At 43.7% G+C, this 16,795-nt stretch overlaps 1 protein-coding gene across 8 annotated transcripts in view; it reads right to left on the bottom strand.

Annotated features, from left to right (window-relative positions):
• aopep (aminopeptidase O (putative)) overlaps positions 1-16,795 on the bottom strand; it is an 84,940-nt gene that overhangs the window by 30,300 nt on the left and 37,845 nt on the right. For 6 of the 8 annotated variants that reach the window (XM_053869561.1, XM_053869563.1, XM_053869565.1 and 3 more), the window contains 5 exons: positions 15,206-15,313; positions 14,727-14,770; positions 10,397-10,457; positions 5,517-5,579; positions 4,918-5,004 (listed from right to left, as the gene is read on the bottom strand). In XM_053869561.1, coding sequence (XP_053725536.1) covers positions 4,918-5,004; positions 5,517-5,579; positions 10,397-10,457; positions 14,727-14,770; positions 15,206-15,313 — 363 coding nt within the window. Of the gene's footprint in view, positions 1-4,917; positions 5,005-5,516; positions 5,580-10,396; positions 10,458-12,178; positions 14,582-14,726; positions 14,771-15,205; positions 15,314-16,795 lie in introns of those variants that run through there. The other 2 variants (XR_008415506.1, XM_053869566.1) reach the window with 2 other exon arrangements.

Genomic DNA, 16,795 nt, shown 5'->3' with positions numbered 1-16,795 from the left:
TGCCATATCTTCATGTCCTCTTATAAAAAATGTTCATTGAATTGTTATTTTCTTTCCTCTCTATCTTTACTTGATCTAAAGTCACTGTACCCACTAGGACCGTTCTCATGACTTTCCAACAAATATAACTGAGCAAAGCACATGAACCTGTCAAACTCCCAAAGGATAAGACTCATTTGGGCTCCGAGCCATTAGCGTGGTCGTGAAAGCTCAAGTATCATGCGACTATGATGTTTCCAAAATCAATCAGGCATTATCTTTCATCAAAAATCAGCACATCACCCCAGGCGCATTCCGCGGAGCAGTTAAGAGATCAATTTTACATCCAGAAAACGCCATCCTGACGGCGATTATGGCGAAGGTATTTGCTTCCAGGGTTTCATGTCCTGATCGACGGGGGCAGACGGACCCTCTCATTAAGTCCACTGCAGATGAAAACAAGAGCAAAATGAGGCCCATTACAACACAGGCGTGACTAATATCCCATGCAGACTCCCACATCCGAGCGCTGTTTTGTGTCGTCCGACCGGCACAATTACTGCAGTTGTACAGAAATTAGGTGAAGGCAGGCAATAAACTTTATTAGATTGACCAGAACTCGGGCGACTCAGCGGGGGGTGTCTGGCCATTTCCACCCTCCACATCCACGACTCGGCTTAGTCCGTTTACTCCGCAAACATCCATCATGTCATTAGCGCTAAACACTGCCCACAAAAAGTTCTTTCTTCTACTTTGCCATTTCTTTCCTCTCAACCTAACCGCCGTTACATCACCGCGCCAGTCCTGGGGTATTTCATCCCGACAAGTATCCACTCTGATCCTCATTTCCTCAGAAGCCCTCAGCAGTCACTACTTTACTGGAAGTCACAAACCACAAATACTTTCTCGCTATTAAAATGACTCGGGTTCGATTTCCCAATATGATCTCCCCACGGTTGTCATGGGACAGATAGCTTACCATTCTGCAACAAACCAACAGCTCGCCCAACTCAAACAATCTGATACATTTGTAGCCACTTTGACGTCAAACGTCTAAACCCACATTCTGAAGGCAGATAAACATCACAAGAGAGTTGGGAACAAACTATAGTTTCTCTTACATCATATACTTCCTATTTATGTGTTGCCTGGACCGATATGTCAAAGTTTTGTTGCAGCACTAAGCCTGCTCCATCTAACCTTCCTTGCTAGTCACACATCTCCTTATCACATTCATGGTTGACCTCAGAGTATCTCCAGCTCTATCTACACTACAAACACAGAGTCAAGGACCTCAATACACTGTCACATAACACACCAGAGACAGCAAAGAGAACCCAGGGATGTCTGTCTATCTACAGCGCTAATGGCTACAGTGTACTGTAAATGGATCATCATGATGTACTGGACACTATATATTTTTGGAACTTTGAAATGCTCTCATGAAGCTATTCTCACCGCAACACGGCAAAGACCACCATACACAAAACTGGTTAAGTAGTCCTGGGAATATTTATGGATAAGAGGTATATGAACAAGCACAAAGACATGAGACTTATCAGAGCTTCACCATCTAATGGTTTACAGCAGGTGTCCAACGCAAGGCCCAGCGGCAAATTCCTCTTACTTCACTCATTTTACGTGGCCTGCGGGACACTAGAAATTAAATTCTAATTGAAAGAGCGCCAAAAACGAGGTAACCTACAGTACATATTGAAGCTTTTCCCTTTGACCAGCTATTTTGCAGCAAGAGAATAATGTTGTGCGACTCTTGTTTGATGTGACTGACAAGTTTAATAAGTACACACTTTGGAAAGGGTTTAATATGTACAGTTTCAGGGGGTTGTAGGTGGCTCCATTGCTAACTGGCAGGTGTAATTTCATTTTTCATTTCATCGAGGCTTGCTGGCCATTACACTACAGTGAGTAAATTGCAGTGTTTATGCAGCATGTTTGTAGTTAGTTGGATCAGCTCCTCAATTAGCCACATCTGGCAACTCAGCAGTTCTTCCTCGTGATATAATGGGCAAATGCAACACCTCCAAATGAGTTTTTGCTTCCATCAACTCAGTACTTTTGAAATATCGCCACAGTTGTTAGGGGTCTGAGGTGGAACGCCAGTCCCTTGCTATCGCCTTAGTGGTCGAAAAGAAACATGAATGTTTAAACATCACCTTCCTCTCCACGTTCTCATTTAATGTGACGTTTTCATTCTCAGATGCTTTAGTTTCTGTTTGTAACTATCTTTTATGTCCTGTGATTGACGGCACTATGGTGTTTTTTCAGCCGTTTTTTGATTTTCACCCTGAGTTGCAGACGACTATAAAGCCAAGATTAAAGAAAGACGTAGTATGATTTACAATTCTTTTCTTGTTTTCTTTTTTTTATGTGAATGAATATATAATGGTGCTTTAAATAAATAATAATTTGCCGTCCCAGCCTGTCAAAGCTCTTGATTTAATTGCCATTTTTGCTCTCCACTGGTGATTTATAGTCTGGTGGACTCGAGACAGAGAAGTGGAGGGAAGGTGGGAGCAGAGAGGAGGGGTGAGGGAAAAAATTGGGCTGCTTATGATGTTTGAAGTCCATAAAGGAGAGCTATAAAATACACCTGGTCCATCCACGCAGCAACCCTGTGAAACAAAGGGAGGGCAGCGACATGTAGATGAGGAGAGAATCGCCAGGGAGATGGAAAAGGGAGGAGAGGGTGTGTGCGGAGGTGGAGGGGGTCACTTCATGTTTCCTTTCACCGTGGCTTTTATGGTGTAACTTCAAACGCTGACCTCCCCCCGGCTCCCTCTCTCCATCCGTCCGCTCATCTCCCCTCCCTCTGCTCCTTCACTATTGTCACCACTATTGGCCAAGTGGACAGTAATTGGCTATTCTTTCTCTCCCCCTCCCCAGCACAGGAAGAGGCCCTTTCGCTGCCCCTCAGAACTAAGTGTACTTGTGTCGCCTTGTAAATATGCCAGACGGCGGTATCAGGTGATTGAGAGCTGCAGGCTCTGAAGGTATTTCGTTTACGGTGCTCGCAGACGTGCCAAAACGTTTTAACAGAATCCAGAAACCCTGATCAAATATGCGATAGCCGCTTCAAAGCATGACATTTAAGAGCAGAATTGCGTTAGAAAGTATTCAAAGTTTCACATGTGATGGAACGTGCCTGAGAACAAAAAGTTTCCTGTAGAGCACAACTGTAAGATAACCATTACCTTGGTATTGGGAATCAAAATGAAGGTATTGCTGGACCTTTTCTGACATGATTTAAAATTACCATTGACATATTATTTAAATTTTTATTTAAAAATACTCCTTAATATTTGGAAAGATTAAAAAAAAGATGTTTTCCTGAATTGAAAGTGAAAAGACACAAAATGGAAAGTGAGAGAAAAGTGTAATACATATTTCCAGAATGAAAATGGAGGAAACATACATAAAATGGTGAAATAAAATCCAGTCAAAGCACAAAGCCAAAGTGACGCCATGTTACTGGAAGCACATGAACGCACCACAAATACTGGTGCTGCAGTTTGCCAATTACATCTGATGAATAATTGACTCGTGAATTCATTACAACCGGCACAAGAGCAACAAATGGCTCTGATATAATGAGCATATACTCATTTCAAGACACATTTCCTCTTTGTGAAGGTTGGAATATGAAGCAGTCGCAGACTCTTCCAATCCGACTGTTAACAACCCGAGGGCTTTAATGATTCACTCCCTGTAATTTCTAGCCAAAGACTGAGAGAGTTTTCACGCAAGTCCCGTAGGTCAGGCCACGGTGATGGACCCTCTCCCAGTGACGGTGGTGGTGGCCCAGCATGTCCTATAGATCAGCATGTGTTCATCAATGATGCAGCTGTGTGAGGGAGTGGAGGGGATTAGCTGTCCCCACAGACCCCTCATTAACACCATCAACACACCTATGTCTGCTTTTTATGTATTTCTGCCTCTGTTAAACGGCAGGAACAGGGATGGGCAATTAGTTTCCCCTTGGCCCTGCGTGGAAAACAGGCCACTCATTTGACTTTCGGCTCTCAGTGCCCACATCTAGTTTTTCAGTGGTTATTCTGGGTTGCTAAAGATGGACGTGCAAAATCAAAACAAAAATGTGCAAAATCATGGGGAAGACAGCACACTTTTTTTTACTGTAGATGACATTTTATGAGATTATATATAAAATAATAAAAGAAGTTGGACATTTTAAAAAGGGGGACATGATCATAAATGGAGGAAACGGTAAACATAAATCACAATTTAGACAGTATTAAAAAAAACATAAGAATATAAGAAAATGAATGAAAAAAAGAAATTAAAAAAATGAAAAAGCAGTAACTCACACTTAACATGATAAACTATTTAAGAAAACAGTAAAATAAATAAGGCAAACAGTGTTATAGAATTGCTTTAAATAAAATAAAGGAGCTCAAATTGTGGTGAATGTTTTCAGTGTTATCTAAACCAAGTTTAATATTAAAGTGACCTCACAAGGGTCCAAATGTGCACCCAGACTCCCACAGCAGATACAAATTTAAGAAGATTTCAGAGCTTTTCCGACCCGGTGTGTCGTGGCCAAATGTTGCCTATGCCTTCACTCCCCCGGAAGCAGACTCCCACACACACGAGCGCGCGCACACACACACACACACACACACATTGACCATGGCCGCACGCAAACAGACTGGAGGGGATGTGATGTACACAAGCTCTTAAAAGGTTAAATATGTGGGAGGAGGGCACAATATAAACACAGACTTAGGTGAAGAGAGGGAAGTCTACGCTCGCAGACACAACACATAAACAGCACCCGGATTGATTGTGTTGTCAGACAAATAAAAACTTAATAATCAGTATTTATGGCAAAGCAGAGATGGAGGAATGTAGGACTCTTAAAGGGACAGGCTACATAAAGTTAAGAGAGATATGGCTTCCTACCTCTTTGTGTTTCACCTTGGGCTCCGATTGCTTCCGCTTTCTGCCCTTCCCCTGATGCCTGTGACTGGGGAGAATCCATTTTACAACCTGCAGGAGGGAGAATGAGGAGTGGGGGGGTTAGAGCAATGAAGGCGGGAACACCAGAGAGTGAGGGGAAACAACAAAGTAGCAGGTACGAGTGATGGGGAGGGGTGAGGGAGGAAGATGCAACAAGGGACAAGCTGAGGAAGGTGGCTGACACCAACACGCCGTCTAAGAAAGCAGCATTCAATTCAACCAAACACCACCGACAACATGGTAACTTTTGAAAGCCCATTACATAGTTTCAGTTGAAATAATAGTTATGACAAATTAGATTCTTAAGAGAGCAGGTCAGCTTTTGGGGAAACCTGATCTGAAGGAAGGAATGTCATGCAACAGATGAGAGTGAAACACGAAGCTGTAGATGGAGCGCAGGAGATAAGAGATGAGATGACACACACTGAGCGTACAGAAGAAGAAAAGGAAAATGACCAAACAACGGCTCAAATGTGATCAAGTTCGTGGTCTTAAATTAGCCCTGAAGTTGGGCGACGCGGGCAAGGAGAGAGAGATCTTACCTCGGCTTTGACTTCTTCCACCAGCCTCGTCTGTGACCACACGGCGCTCCGTTCGTACAGCCACTGAGCAACAGAGGAGAGGAGAAAAGCACTGAGTGAAATCCTTCCACAGCGAGAGAGCGCAGGCGAGCTGGAAAGGGGAGGGAGAGAGGAGAAAAGGGGAGGAGAGGGAGGTGGGAGCACAATCACTTGTTCCTATGACGGAAACTGGCAACTTGACTCGAGAGGATGGAAAGGAAGGAGAGCGAGGAGAAAAGGGAGAGGACGAAAAACGGTACAACCTTGCATGCAGAAATTACAGGATGGATGTTCACATCAGCTGTGTAAATATTAGCACCTACATTCCCATTGACATTTCTTGAGACACGAGCAGGTAGTAGAAGGAAACTCAAGAACACACATGACATTTTGACAAAAAGTTTTTCATCATTTTCTAGTGCAGGGAGATGGTTGCGATGATGGTTTAATGGTTTAATATCAGAACTGGCAAGGCGTTGTTGTAGTATAAAATAAATAAAAAACAAGGGCCACATATAAGCTTGGAAATGGAATCCCTATACACACTGCACACAAGTATCACTTCTCAACTCAAACATTCCCTGGTTGCATCTCCATAATCGTCTTCCAGCAATATGAGGCAGAAACCTTCAGAGAACCGGACTCGGGAATAGGCATTGAATTGGCAGAAACATGGTATTGATGAGGTGGTTAGAGGTTGGACATATGTATTACATTGCTACAAGACATTATCAAGCTATACTGTATCAACCACAACGCTTTGAAGCATTTCTCAAACCAGCAAGATGCAGGTATTAGGGATCTGCCAGCGGCACGACGACACCGGTTCAATAGTATTGGGGCACGCCTGAGCACTTCTCTATGTATCATACAAAGGTTCTCCAGCAGGAGTGTGTGTAGTGATATAAAGAGAGGGGGTAGTTAGAGTGGGCCGTATAGATCGCACTGAGTGTTGAAGCAGTAAATTGGCATTGTGTAACTGGATACCTCACAGCTCTTTTGCTGCTCAGATGCCTCTACCATTCCCTGAATAGCTGAAGCTTTTGTCTTCCTCAGACCCTCTGCTGGTTCCCCCCCTCTCTCCCCTGATTTGTGCTACATGTCTCCACTCAATCAAAACACGTATGAGGATCAGTGGAGCTAACGCAGAGACTCATTATTGTTTTAACAGAATTCTAACAAATGGCTTTGATGGCTACGAACGCACTCAGTGTTCAAGACCGACCACCATTAAGTGAAATAGTCAACCCATTTGAACGTTGGTGCATTAGTGAGCCCCGGTTCAAAAGAAAAAAAAATTAGACACAATTTTGAGACAGTATTTACTGTAATGTCCAGACTGGGTCTATAAGCCGCAGGTGCAGCGGGCACCATAGAAAGGTCAGCGATCTTTGTGTACTGGCTTAAAAAATGCACAAGGATACGTAGCATCACTTCTGAACAAGTTGTCAAAGTAGGGTCCAGCATTGAGAGCGGTGATGAAAACAAACCCATTGATGTTCTGAATGCGATAGATGTTCTGAGAGCTCTGCGCTGCTGATTCAAACAACGCAGCAGTGGTGGAAAGAGCTGCGGATACACGCGGGCGAAAGCTGCGTATTGAGCACTTTGCTGTGAAGAAAAAGCCTGTGATTTCATAGTCTTATGCGAAGAGGCTTAATATCTTGGCTCGTATATTAACCGCATCGTTGTTTAAGGTGCAGGGTTTACCACATATAAAAAGTAGCGGCTTATAGTTCGGAAATAATATCGAGATGGGGCCTACTACATGACAAAGCCTCAGGTAACTTAATCTATTTCAGTTGGAGCTGTACTAAATGGTGAAGGGCAGAATCACTGTCTTACACATGATATAGCTTTTTTTTTTTCAGAATATAAGGTTCCAAATTTAAGGCTCTATAACCCTATATAAGCAAAACCTTGATAAAAACAACTGCAGCAAACATGGAACCCGTTGGTGAAAGCTAAGTACTTGTGAGGTCAAAGCTCCGAGTCAGGTGGGATCCATGTTACTATGGGTGACTGACGCATGGTTTTCCAGGGTGCAAAGCCAGTAAAGAGGTCTTTCCCTTCTTAAAATCCAGGTTTGTGCTCATCAGAAAACTATGGAATAATGGTCAGTCAGCACCGGAAGCCCTCTCGCTAACAGAGCAAGGCCAAAATTCTCTTCCAAAATGGAATGAGTTTATGACGTCAGAGTGAATCACGCATCTTACAGTAATACAAATCTTAGTCAGGTTATAATCCTCATAGCTATGTACCCAGATATTACCTAACCACAAGACAATAAAGAATCTCTTTTACTCTCTCAGCCTTAAGTGCTAAAATGCAGACAGATACAGACTAGTTCAGCGGCTCTCAGGGCTTCAACATTTTTCGCTCAGGCTCCCGCAGCCGAGGCAGTCAAGCGAGCTGTCACAGTGCTCATCAGAGACAATTAGGGGTTCAGTGTGTTCCTCAAGGACACTCTCACCAAATCTCAGGAGGCTCTCGGGACTCGTCTCTCCTGGCTCTACAAATATAGGTTGTCACCGAAGCAGAAATCCGTCATTCAAGTCTCCTGAGTTGAATCCAAAATGACAAACGTGCAGAACTGAAGTCTTGATTCTGAGATTGAACGACAGCCTTGGCTGATTCCAACATAATAAACACGCAACTCTCAACATTTCTTGATAGAAATGGAAATGCAGCACAGTCATTACATGTCATTAATAAAAATATCAATACAAACAAAAATATGTCAACATCCATCGTCTTACTGTGGAGATTATGACACTGCACCTCCACCCTGCCTTCTCTCTCCGTTTCACCTTGTTGATCATCATGACTCTGGACATACGACCTCTATTTAGGACGTTGATCTTAGTCACTTGAAAGTCTCTGTGATGTGAACATATTTACTGGACATTCAATTCGGGATTATGAGCATTGACATCACTGAACAGCATTTCATAGCCTTTTTTAATTACTGAAAAACTGTGTTCAATGACATCGTCTTGACTCAACTTTCTGAGCACCATTTAAACAACAAAACTCTATATCCCATTTTTTAAGACGCACGTGAAGCAACAACTGGTTCATAGGCTGTCGGCGGTGTGTTCACCCCCAGCACAGTCCAGTCGAGAAATGTATGTTCATGACCAACAGCTGTGGCAGCAGGTATGAAAAGATATAGAAATATTTAGAATCATGCCGCTTGGCTTATCTCCCCAATGATGAAAGCAGTACAGCGACTTACTTTGAAGTTTGGTTAGGTTCATTAAATACTTTCTGTTATGTCCACAAAACAAAAGACAGAGGCTTAATAATGAAATCTCTTTACTTTGTCAGAACTCATCTCTTCTAATGACCCAAGAAAGGAGGTGGATACGTTGTTTACTCACAAACATCACCCCACTTCCCTATTCCAGGTGGAAGTGTTGACTCATCACAATGCTGACGTCTGAAGTATAACGCCACTGACCTTCCCTCGCCACACCCCAGACCAGATTGCCGAGTGTTATTGTTTATGACAAGGCCACAATGCTTCCTGTCTATCTTCAAATTCAAGGCTTTCCAAAAGAATCAAGTAATGGATGGCCCCCGAAAAGAGACAGAGGCAGAGCGAAGGAGAGAGAGAGAGAGAGGGAGTGTAAGAAGTGTTTCTGCCCAGCTGCCGGGGGAAAAAAACAAAACAAAAAAACAAAAGCAGTTGTATGTGTAAAAGGTTTCGATCGATCTGCTGATCTTATTAGCCGCTGAGTGGCACATCAAACACAAAAAGCCTCCGCAAGAACACTTTAGCCATCATCCAATCACGGAAAGGAAAGCAGAAGTCCTGACTCCACGGCACCAAAGACTTCCAGTGACATCATCACTTCGGCCAGAAGGTGAAGATTCAGGCACACAAAAGTGCACAGTGGTAATTAAGACCAGTTGCCATGGAGACAGATGTTAAAGTGGATTGATTGTGCATTTACATCTACAACTGGATGTTTTTCTCAATTAGAGGGCTGAAGAAGAGCCGCTCAACTTGTCAATACTCAACACAGCCTCAGCGGTTCAGCAACAGCATTGACAGCAGGACACAGGCGGAGCATGACGATAACGTCGATGCTTGTTTGTAGCCGCCACACAAAGACTTGTCACCTCAAGAATCCGTTTCATGTTGATGTCCTGCAGGCAAACCGTCGCCAAACATTATTAACTGCTAATACGAGAGGATTCCGGCAATGAAGCTTTCATTTAAAAAACTATTTACAGCTGCTCAGTTCAACTAACAGATGGCAACGTACAAAAGCTTGGCGCTTGAAAATCTGAAAAAAAAGATGGGGTTTTTTTGGCTATTCTATTTTATATATATATATATATATATATATATATATATATATATATATTTTTTTTTTTTAGGGAACACTAAAAGAGACAAAGTATTAAATATAATCTGTATTCCCTGTGAAACATCCTCAGTTTTGAAAAATCATAGTAAAGTAAATCCTGACCAACAACCAAAGCCAATGAGAGTCATTCATGTCTTTTTCTTTTTTTAATAATAAAGCCAAATCATGAGCCAATTATATAGCGATTAACTTGTTCACTCAGATTAAAACAGTAGTGATACTGATATTTAAATGAATAAAAGGAAACAATGTGATGAAAGGGATAGATTCCAATTGAAAAAATATACATTTAAAATAAATGCTACAGCTATTACATACAATTAATTTCAACACATTTTAAGAAAGTGGACATCTTTGAAGAAAGTTGACATCGTGTTTGAAAACGAAGAACACAATTTTGGCACTAGACGGTAACGTGAAATGAAAGTCAAAGGAATGAGGATTGTAACTAGAATTAGAATGCAAAAAAAAGACTTGTCTTACCTCTGGAATTCCAGGCCGATCCAACCAGTCGGCATAAATCGCACTCAGCGTTAAGCCTCGCCTGCAGAACGACACCAGTGTTGGAGTGATTCATATTATTACAGCCATGACAGTTGTTGCCCAAGACGACGAAGAACCGTGGCTCTCTGAGAATCACTTGGGTCATAACAAACTTCTCGACACACCCACTATCCTAAACAAACAGTCAGACTTAGACAATGAACAGGACAAGAACGGAAATAGACGTATGTGAGGACGAGAGTGAGCAAGTCTCATGGGACTTTCAGATGTCACTTATTATTGACTTATTATTGTTTGTGAAGAATAACAGCACTCTGGTATTAGCAAGCATCATTGCTAGAGCCTTAAAGGTTGCAAGCCCCAAGATTTGCTGGAGAGGGATGTCAGTGAGATTCTCTAGGCCATAAGAGAGCACTTGGAGGGCTGAGTTGCTCAGGCTTGATGTCGAACACATGTTTTGCTTATAGATAAAAATAAAGACAGAGGTATAAACTTCCACGTTCAGTGGCAACGTATGAAGAATTAGCTGGCAAATTAACACAGTCATATCAATGGTGGCCACATTGCAAGATCTGGTCTGCCTCGGCTAGCACTACCAGACTGCATACAATGATACAACCTTATTCATGCCCTGAGGAAACAAGAGGTTTTACACTCTCAGAATGAACCTGTCAAACGCTGATCTACCTTTTCACCAGCAAACATTCACATTGCCTGCTACCTGTACAGTTTGACGTGAATATTGTTGCTATGCCCAGAATTTCACCCGAGGCGACCAAGACCACGTTTCGTCTGCGCTTGTATTTTGCACAGTGAGATCAGGAGATCAGTGGGGAACAGCAGGAGTCATGACTGAAGTGTGGCAAAGTGCTTTGGAATATCCCCGCAAATAACATGAAGCAATTAGACTTGACAGTTTTACAAAAAGGAGAAACTATTACAGAGGCTTAACATCTGTCTTGAGAATCCTTAAGAGAGGATTAAACACGACTCCTGAAAGATCCTCTCAGTACCAAAAGCAAAAAATAGTGAGACTTAATAGAAGCTGTTAAAGTCTTAGGGTTGGTGTAGATGCACTTCTTTTTTAACTTTAAAAAAATAATGAACAAATACATAAGTCCTGAGATTGGGCAGAATACTACAATATAAATATGTGATTCCAGTAGAAAAAGGAAAACAAAAACCATCAAGGCTCAAATGGAGTTTCCAATAAGACTAAAGTGCTGTAAACTGTTCCATTAAACAAACTTGTTCAATTCTCTGTATCTTTTTACAAGTAAATTATCCAATATTCCTCTTACATCAGTCCAAAAGTGTTTCACAACGGGGCAGTCCCAGAATATGTGTGTCTGATCACCAACAAAACCACAGTTCTTCCACCACTTGTTGCTAACACGACTTCTTACATACACTTCTAAACGGTTAGAATTATGAAGTGGTTCATTCTGCTTCCTTCATTTGTCACAGTTTTAGAATTGAAGTCAAAAGTGAAAACAAGTATGACCACATTACCCACAGAGCTTAGTTACGGTGTTTATGATACAAGAAGTCCTGAGCAGCATCAAGCTAAAAAGCTACAAAAAGTTATTTAAGATAGAGCAATTTGAGTTTTTAATCAAAGTAAAAATTAATATGGAGGAAGTCAGGTAGACTGAGACTAATATGTGTTCCAAACAAAGAGTAGTGCCAACCATCCAACCGTCAATCCATCCACGTGCGTCTGCCAATGTGGTGGAGCAGGGTTTAGAAGGAAGAGTCCAGTAAAGACGAAAGATTCTTGTAGCAACTGGTATCATGCTCTCGTTCTTTTCATCACGTCTCTTGGGCCATGACTGTATATACAAGTAGGAACACAGAGCATTCGATAAATCGAGGGCTGTATCATGCATCATGCTCAGAAATTCCCAGTTACTCCCTTCAGTTACTTCACGAGGAGGCAGAGGTTTTGAATCAATGGCATGTACTAAAATACTGTTCTGTTAAATTTGTGTTCATCCAGCAGGTTTTGTAGGAGCAAACTGAGTGCAGAGCTATCAAAACGTTGCTCATATTATGCAGACAAAGCACTTGTGAGAGTAACTTCTTGTCATCTCGATCTCTGCCAACTTTGATAACTGGAATGCAGAGAATTCAGCTGTGATGGACGTCCCATTTCCCCAGAGAGTCTTTTGCTTTAGGTCTTTCTTCACTAAAATTAACGATTACAAGGTCACCTCACCAACCTGAAGTCCATCTTACAATTCCTCTTCCCCTCACTTGTGAACAAGCCTCTGAGATACTTGAACACCGTCACCAAAGACATTAAAATCCCAGAGAACAACCGGACAAGCTGAGCACCCCGACATCTGCAAAAAGTACCTGGCTTTTCGCCCAAAATATAGACCACTATACGACACAGATCATATATGTAGGTCGACTATCCCAAAGCAACAGGTCCATACTGCAAAATCACCACGAGAACCCACAAAGAACATGGTTGACTGCCTTCAAAGTTTCATTTAGTAACGGCTACAGTGAATAGTTAAGAATCAACCAGCCCTGAACTCATCTAGGCCGAATGGAAGTGTGGTGGTCTGGTCCTGATATGTGTTCATGTCAGAAGATGTGGAAAAAAAAAAATGTAAAATACTGTTTTCTAAACAACCTGTAATCCGTGAGGAGAAGAAGCGTGCGGTAAAATGAATCCATGTTTGGCTGTTCGATTGACACAGTGGAATCGTTCGGTCATTTCAGCAGGTGACATCTATTCTCAGCCACAACCTCGCTCTTTCAGCGGGCTGTTTACCGAAAGAGGCATCCCATCCAAATATTGACCGTCCCCAACTTCCTCTGTTTAATTGAATCAATCTCTGCCGGTCCAGCGGCCCACTAGACACGACGGAGACGACACAAAGACCACAATGACGGCAAACAAAAGTGTGCCGACAGAAGAGAAGTTGAGGGGGGAGCAGAGCGAGATGGAGGTAAGTGGGCCAGCCTGTGAGTGAAAGACAGATGTGAGAGAAAGACAGGCAGAAGAGGAGGTTAATGAGGCAATCGGGAGAAATAGAGAGCCGTCTGATTAAGCAAGGAAAAGGAGAGAGAAAAAGGCAGAGAGGAGGAGGAGGAAGAGGAGGAGGAGCAGGAGGAGCAGTTATCTTTTTACACTTCAATTAATATGAGAGGGGATGAGACTGCTCTTTCAACGGGTTGAGAGCTTGAAGGGAAAGTTTCCTGTCAATGAATCAAGGCCACAACCACTCCAATATTATAATATCGGAGCAGCTGCATCATTCTACTGAAAGCTAACACGGACGATTGAAGATCAATTGAAAAATCAGAATTTGTAAAATATATATATATTTTTTTAGATGAAATCAGCAAACATGTTATTTACAAGCTGAAAACATTGCTTCTTATGTGTGAGTAAACTCCATAACAAAAAAGTCAAAAACAATAAGCAAAGCCTACTTTAGTCGTTTTTATATTTCCAGAAAAAAAAAACCCGACATAAAAATGTGCAGAGAGAACTAAAAGATAATGTTGACATTTTAATGAAGCCTTGTCAGTCATGCCATGTTAGCTGTTTTAATTCCTCCATTGATTCTTTTCTGCTTCTCGTAGCAGTCTCTGAGTAAAGTGACTTCTTCTCTCAGACTCCAAGTCTAGTCGGGGACCACAGAGTTGTTGGCAGAACAACAGCGTCTTGGGTCTGCCCAGCAGACTCCTTCCAGTTGGACATGCCTGCAGCCTCTCACTGGGAAGATGTCCAAGAGTCAGATGCCCGAGCCCAAAGTTTCTTTCAATGCATAAGAGGAGCGGTTCTACTCTGAGCTACTCACTCAAGGAGGGTCCAGACACCCAGCAGAGAAACCTAGCATCTTGACGTTTGACCACAGTCGAGTATAGATTGCCCACAAAATCGTGAGTCTGGCCTTTAGCTTTTCAATATAGATTAAAATGATAATGCCTGAGTTCATATGAAGAGAACCACACCGAGGTGGTTCAGGCTTATCCAGGAACGAGTGGCATTCCTGGCTTGTCCTGCTCGAGATAGACCAACATACCTGGAGAATGATGTCTTGGCCATCCACCTAAGACCTAAATGAGATTTCTGGCAAAGTATATCTGGGATTCTTTGCTTGGCACTTCAGTATTCCATGCCATTCGATTTCTGAACTCCGACTGAATAGTCAGAGATATGAACACACAAGATTAAGAAACAGTGAAAGAAAAAAAAACCCAGACATCACTGGTTGAGCAGAGACCACATTAGTTTCAAGCTTGACTGCATTTATTATTCATGATTCGCGATGGAGGCAATACATACCTTTCAATGTCAGGGAAGGTAATCAGCAGCATGTGAAGAAAGTCCTGCCAGAGACAGACAGAAATCAGCACAGAGAGTTTGCAGGATGTCGTCAGAAGGAAGGAGAAAAGCAGATCTGAAGACGGGAGTGCAAGGTCAAACAGTGTTTATGTTTCATCCATTATTTAGTGGGGAATCGTCTGAAGAAGCGGCAGCCAGGTGGAACGCATCACATCACTGACACACACGTCCAGACATCCAGGTGTGAACCCTCAGCTTCACGGTGTAGGATGAATAAACATATGCTGGCCAGGTTAGTGATGGCCGTTAATTTAAATCACCGGGGTTTCACCCGCGCTTCACTACATCAATGGAAATAGCATTGTGCCCAAGAGGCGACCCATATGAAAGCAGTCCGTGATCATGACGTTGTTTAACGGCAGACTGTGTCGAATCTCAGAGTTTTCCACGTGAATTCGGAAAACTAACTGCAGCCTCACCTGGGAGAGAATTAGCTGCCCGTGGTATCTCTGCACAAATAACCTGAAGAAGTTGATGAATTGTTGCTCCCCCACTTGGCTGGCCAAGAACCTGAGCAGGAAATAGCCCTGGGAAGAAATGGAAGCGCAATGCATTTCATCATGTTAAACGAAGGGATGCATTCATTCAGTCCAAAATTAAAGCTATGAAGAAGAGGCTGGTTTGTTTGGTTTGTAGGGTGTCACCTGAGCTTCGGACCTGAAACCACTAGAAAAATAAGCACCCCAAATCTAGGACATTATTTTTGAGTCAAAGACTTTAGGATTGTGTTTGACGCTTAAAACATTTTTAAACAAATGATGACACCTTCACCTTCACCTTCTTCTGCCGCTTATCCGGGGCCGGGTCGCGGAGGCAGCATTCGGAGCAAGGAAGCCCAAACTTCCCGGTCCGCACAAACCTCCTCCAGCTCCTCCCGGGGGATCCCGAGGCGTTCCCAGGCCAGACCGGAGACATAATCTCTCCAGCGAGTCCTGGGTCTTCCCCGGGGTCTCCTCCCGGTAGGACATGCCCGGAACACCTCCCCAGGGAGGCGTCCAGGGGGCATCCGGATCAGATGCCCGAGCCACCTCAGCTGGTTCCTCTCGATGTGGAGGAGCAGCGGCTCCACCCCGAGCTCCTCCCGGATGACCGAACTCCTCACCCTATCTCTAAGGGTGCGCCCAGCCACCCTGCGGAGGAAACTCATCTCAGCCGCTTGTATCCGCGATCTCATCCTTTCGGTCACTACCCAAAGCTCGTGACCATAGGTGAGGGTGGGAACGTAGATCGATCGGTAAATCGAGAGCTTCGTCTTGTGACTCAGCTCTCTCTTCACCACGACGGTCCGATACAGCGACCGCATCACTGCTGCCGCTGCACCAACCCGTCTATCAATCTCACGCTCCCTTTTTCCCTCACTCGAGAACAAGACCCCGAGATACTTAAACTCCGCCACTTGAGGCAAGAACTCTCCACCAACCTGGAGAGAGCAAACCACCGTGTTCCGGTCGAGAACCATGGCCTCAGACTTGGAGGTGCTGATCCCCATCCCGGCCGCTTCACACTCGGCTGCAAACCGACCCAGCGCATGCTGAAGGTCCCGGTCCGATGAGGCCAGCAGAACAACATCGTCCGCAAATAGCAGAGATGAAATTCTGTGGTTCCCGAACCGGATCCCCTCCGACCCCTGGCTACGCCTAGAAATTCTGTCCATAAAAGTGATGAACAGAACCGGTGACAAAGGGCAGCCCTGGCGGAGACCAACATGCACTGGGAACAGGTCTGATTTCCTGCCGGCAATGCGAACCATGCTCCTGCTCCGGTCATACAAGGAGCGGACAGCCCCTAGCAGAGGGTCCCGCACCCCATATTCCCGGAGCACCCCCCACAGGACATCGCGAGGGACACGGTCGAACGCCTTCTCCAAATCCACAAAGCACATGTGGACTGGTTGGGCGAACTCCCATGAACCCTCGAGCACCCGGTGGAGGGTATAGAGCTGGTCCAGTGTTCCACGACCGGGACGAAAACCACATTGTTCCTCCTGGATCTGAGGTTCGACTATTGGC

This window comes from Synchiropus splendidus, chromosome 7, assembly GCF_027744825.2.
Source record: "Synchiropus splendidus isolate RoL2022-P1 chromosome 7, RoL_Sspl_1.0, whole genome shotgun sequence".
NCBI lineage: Eukaryota > Metazoa > Chordata > Actinopteri > Syngnathiformes > Callionymidae > Synchiropus > Synchiropus splendidus.
The sequence above is the reverse complement of the archived record's forward strand: the minus strand, read 5'-3'. Positions and strand labels throughout refer to the sequence as shown.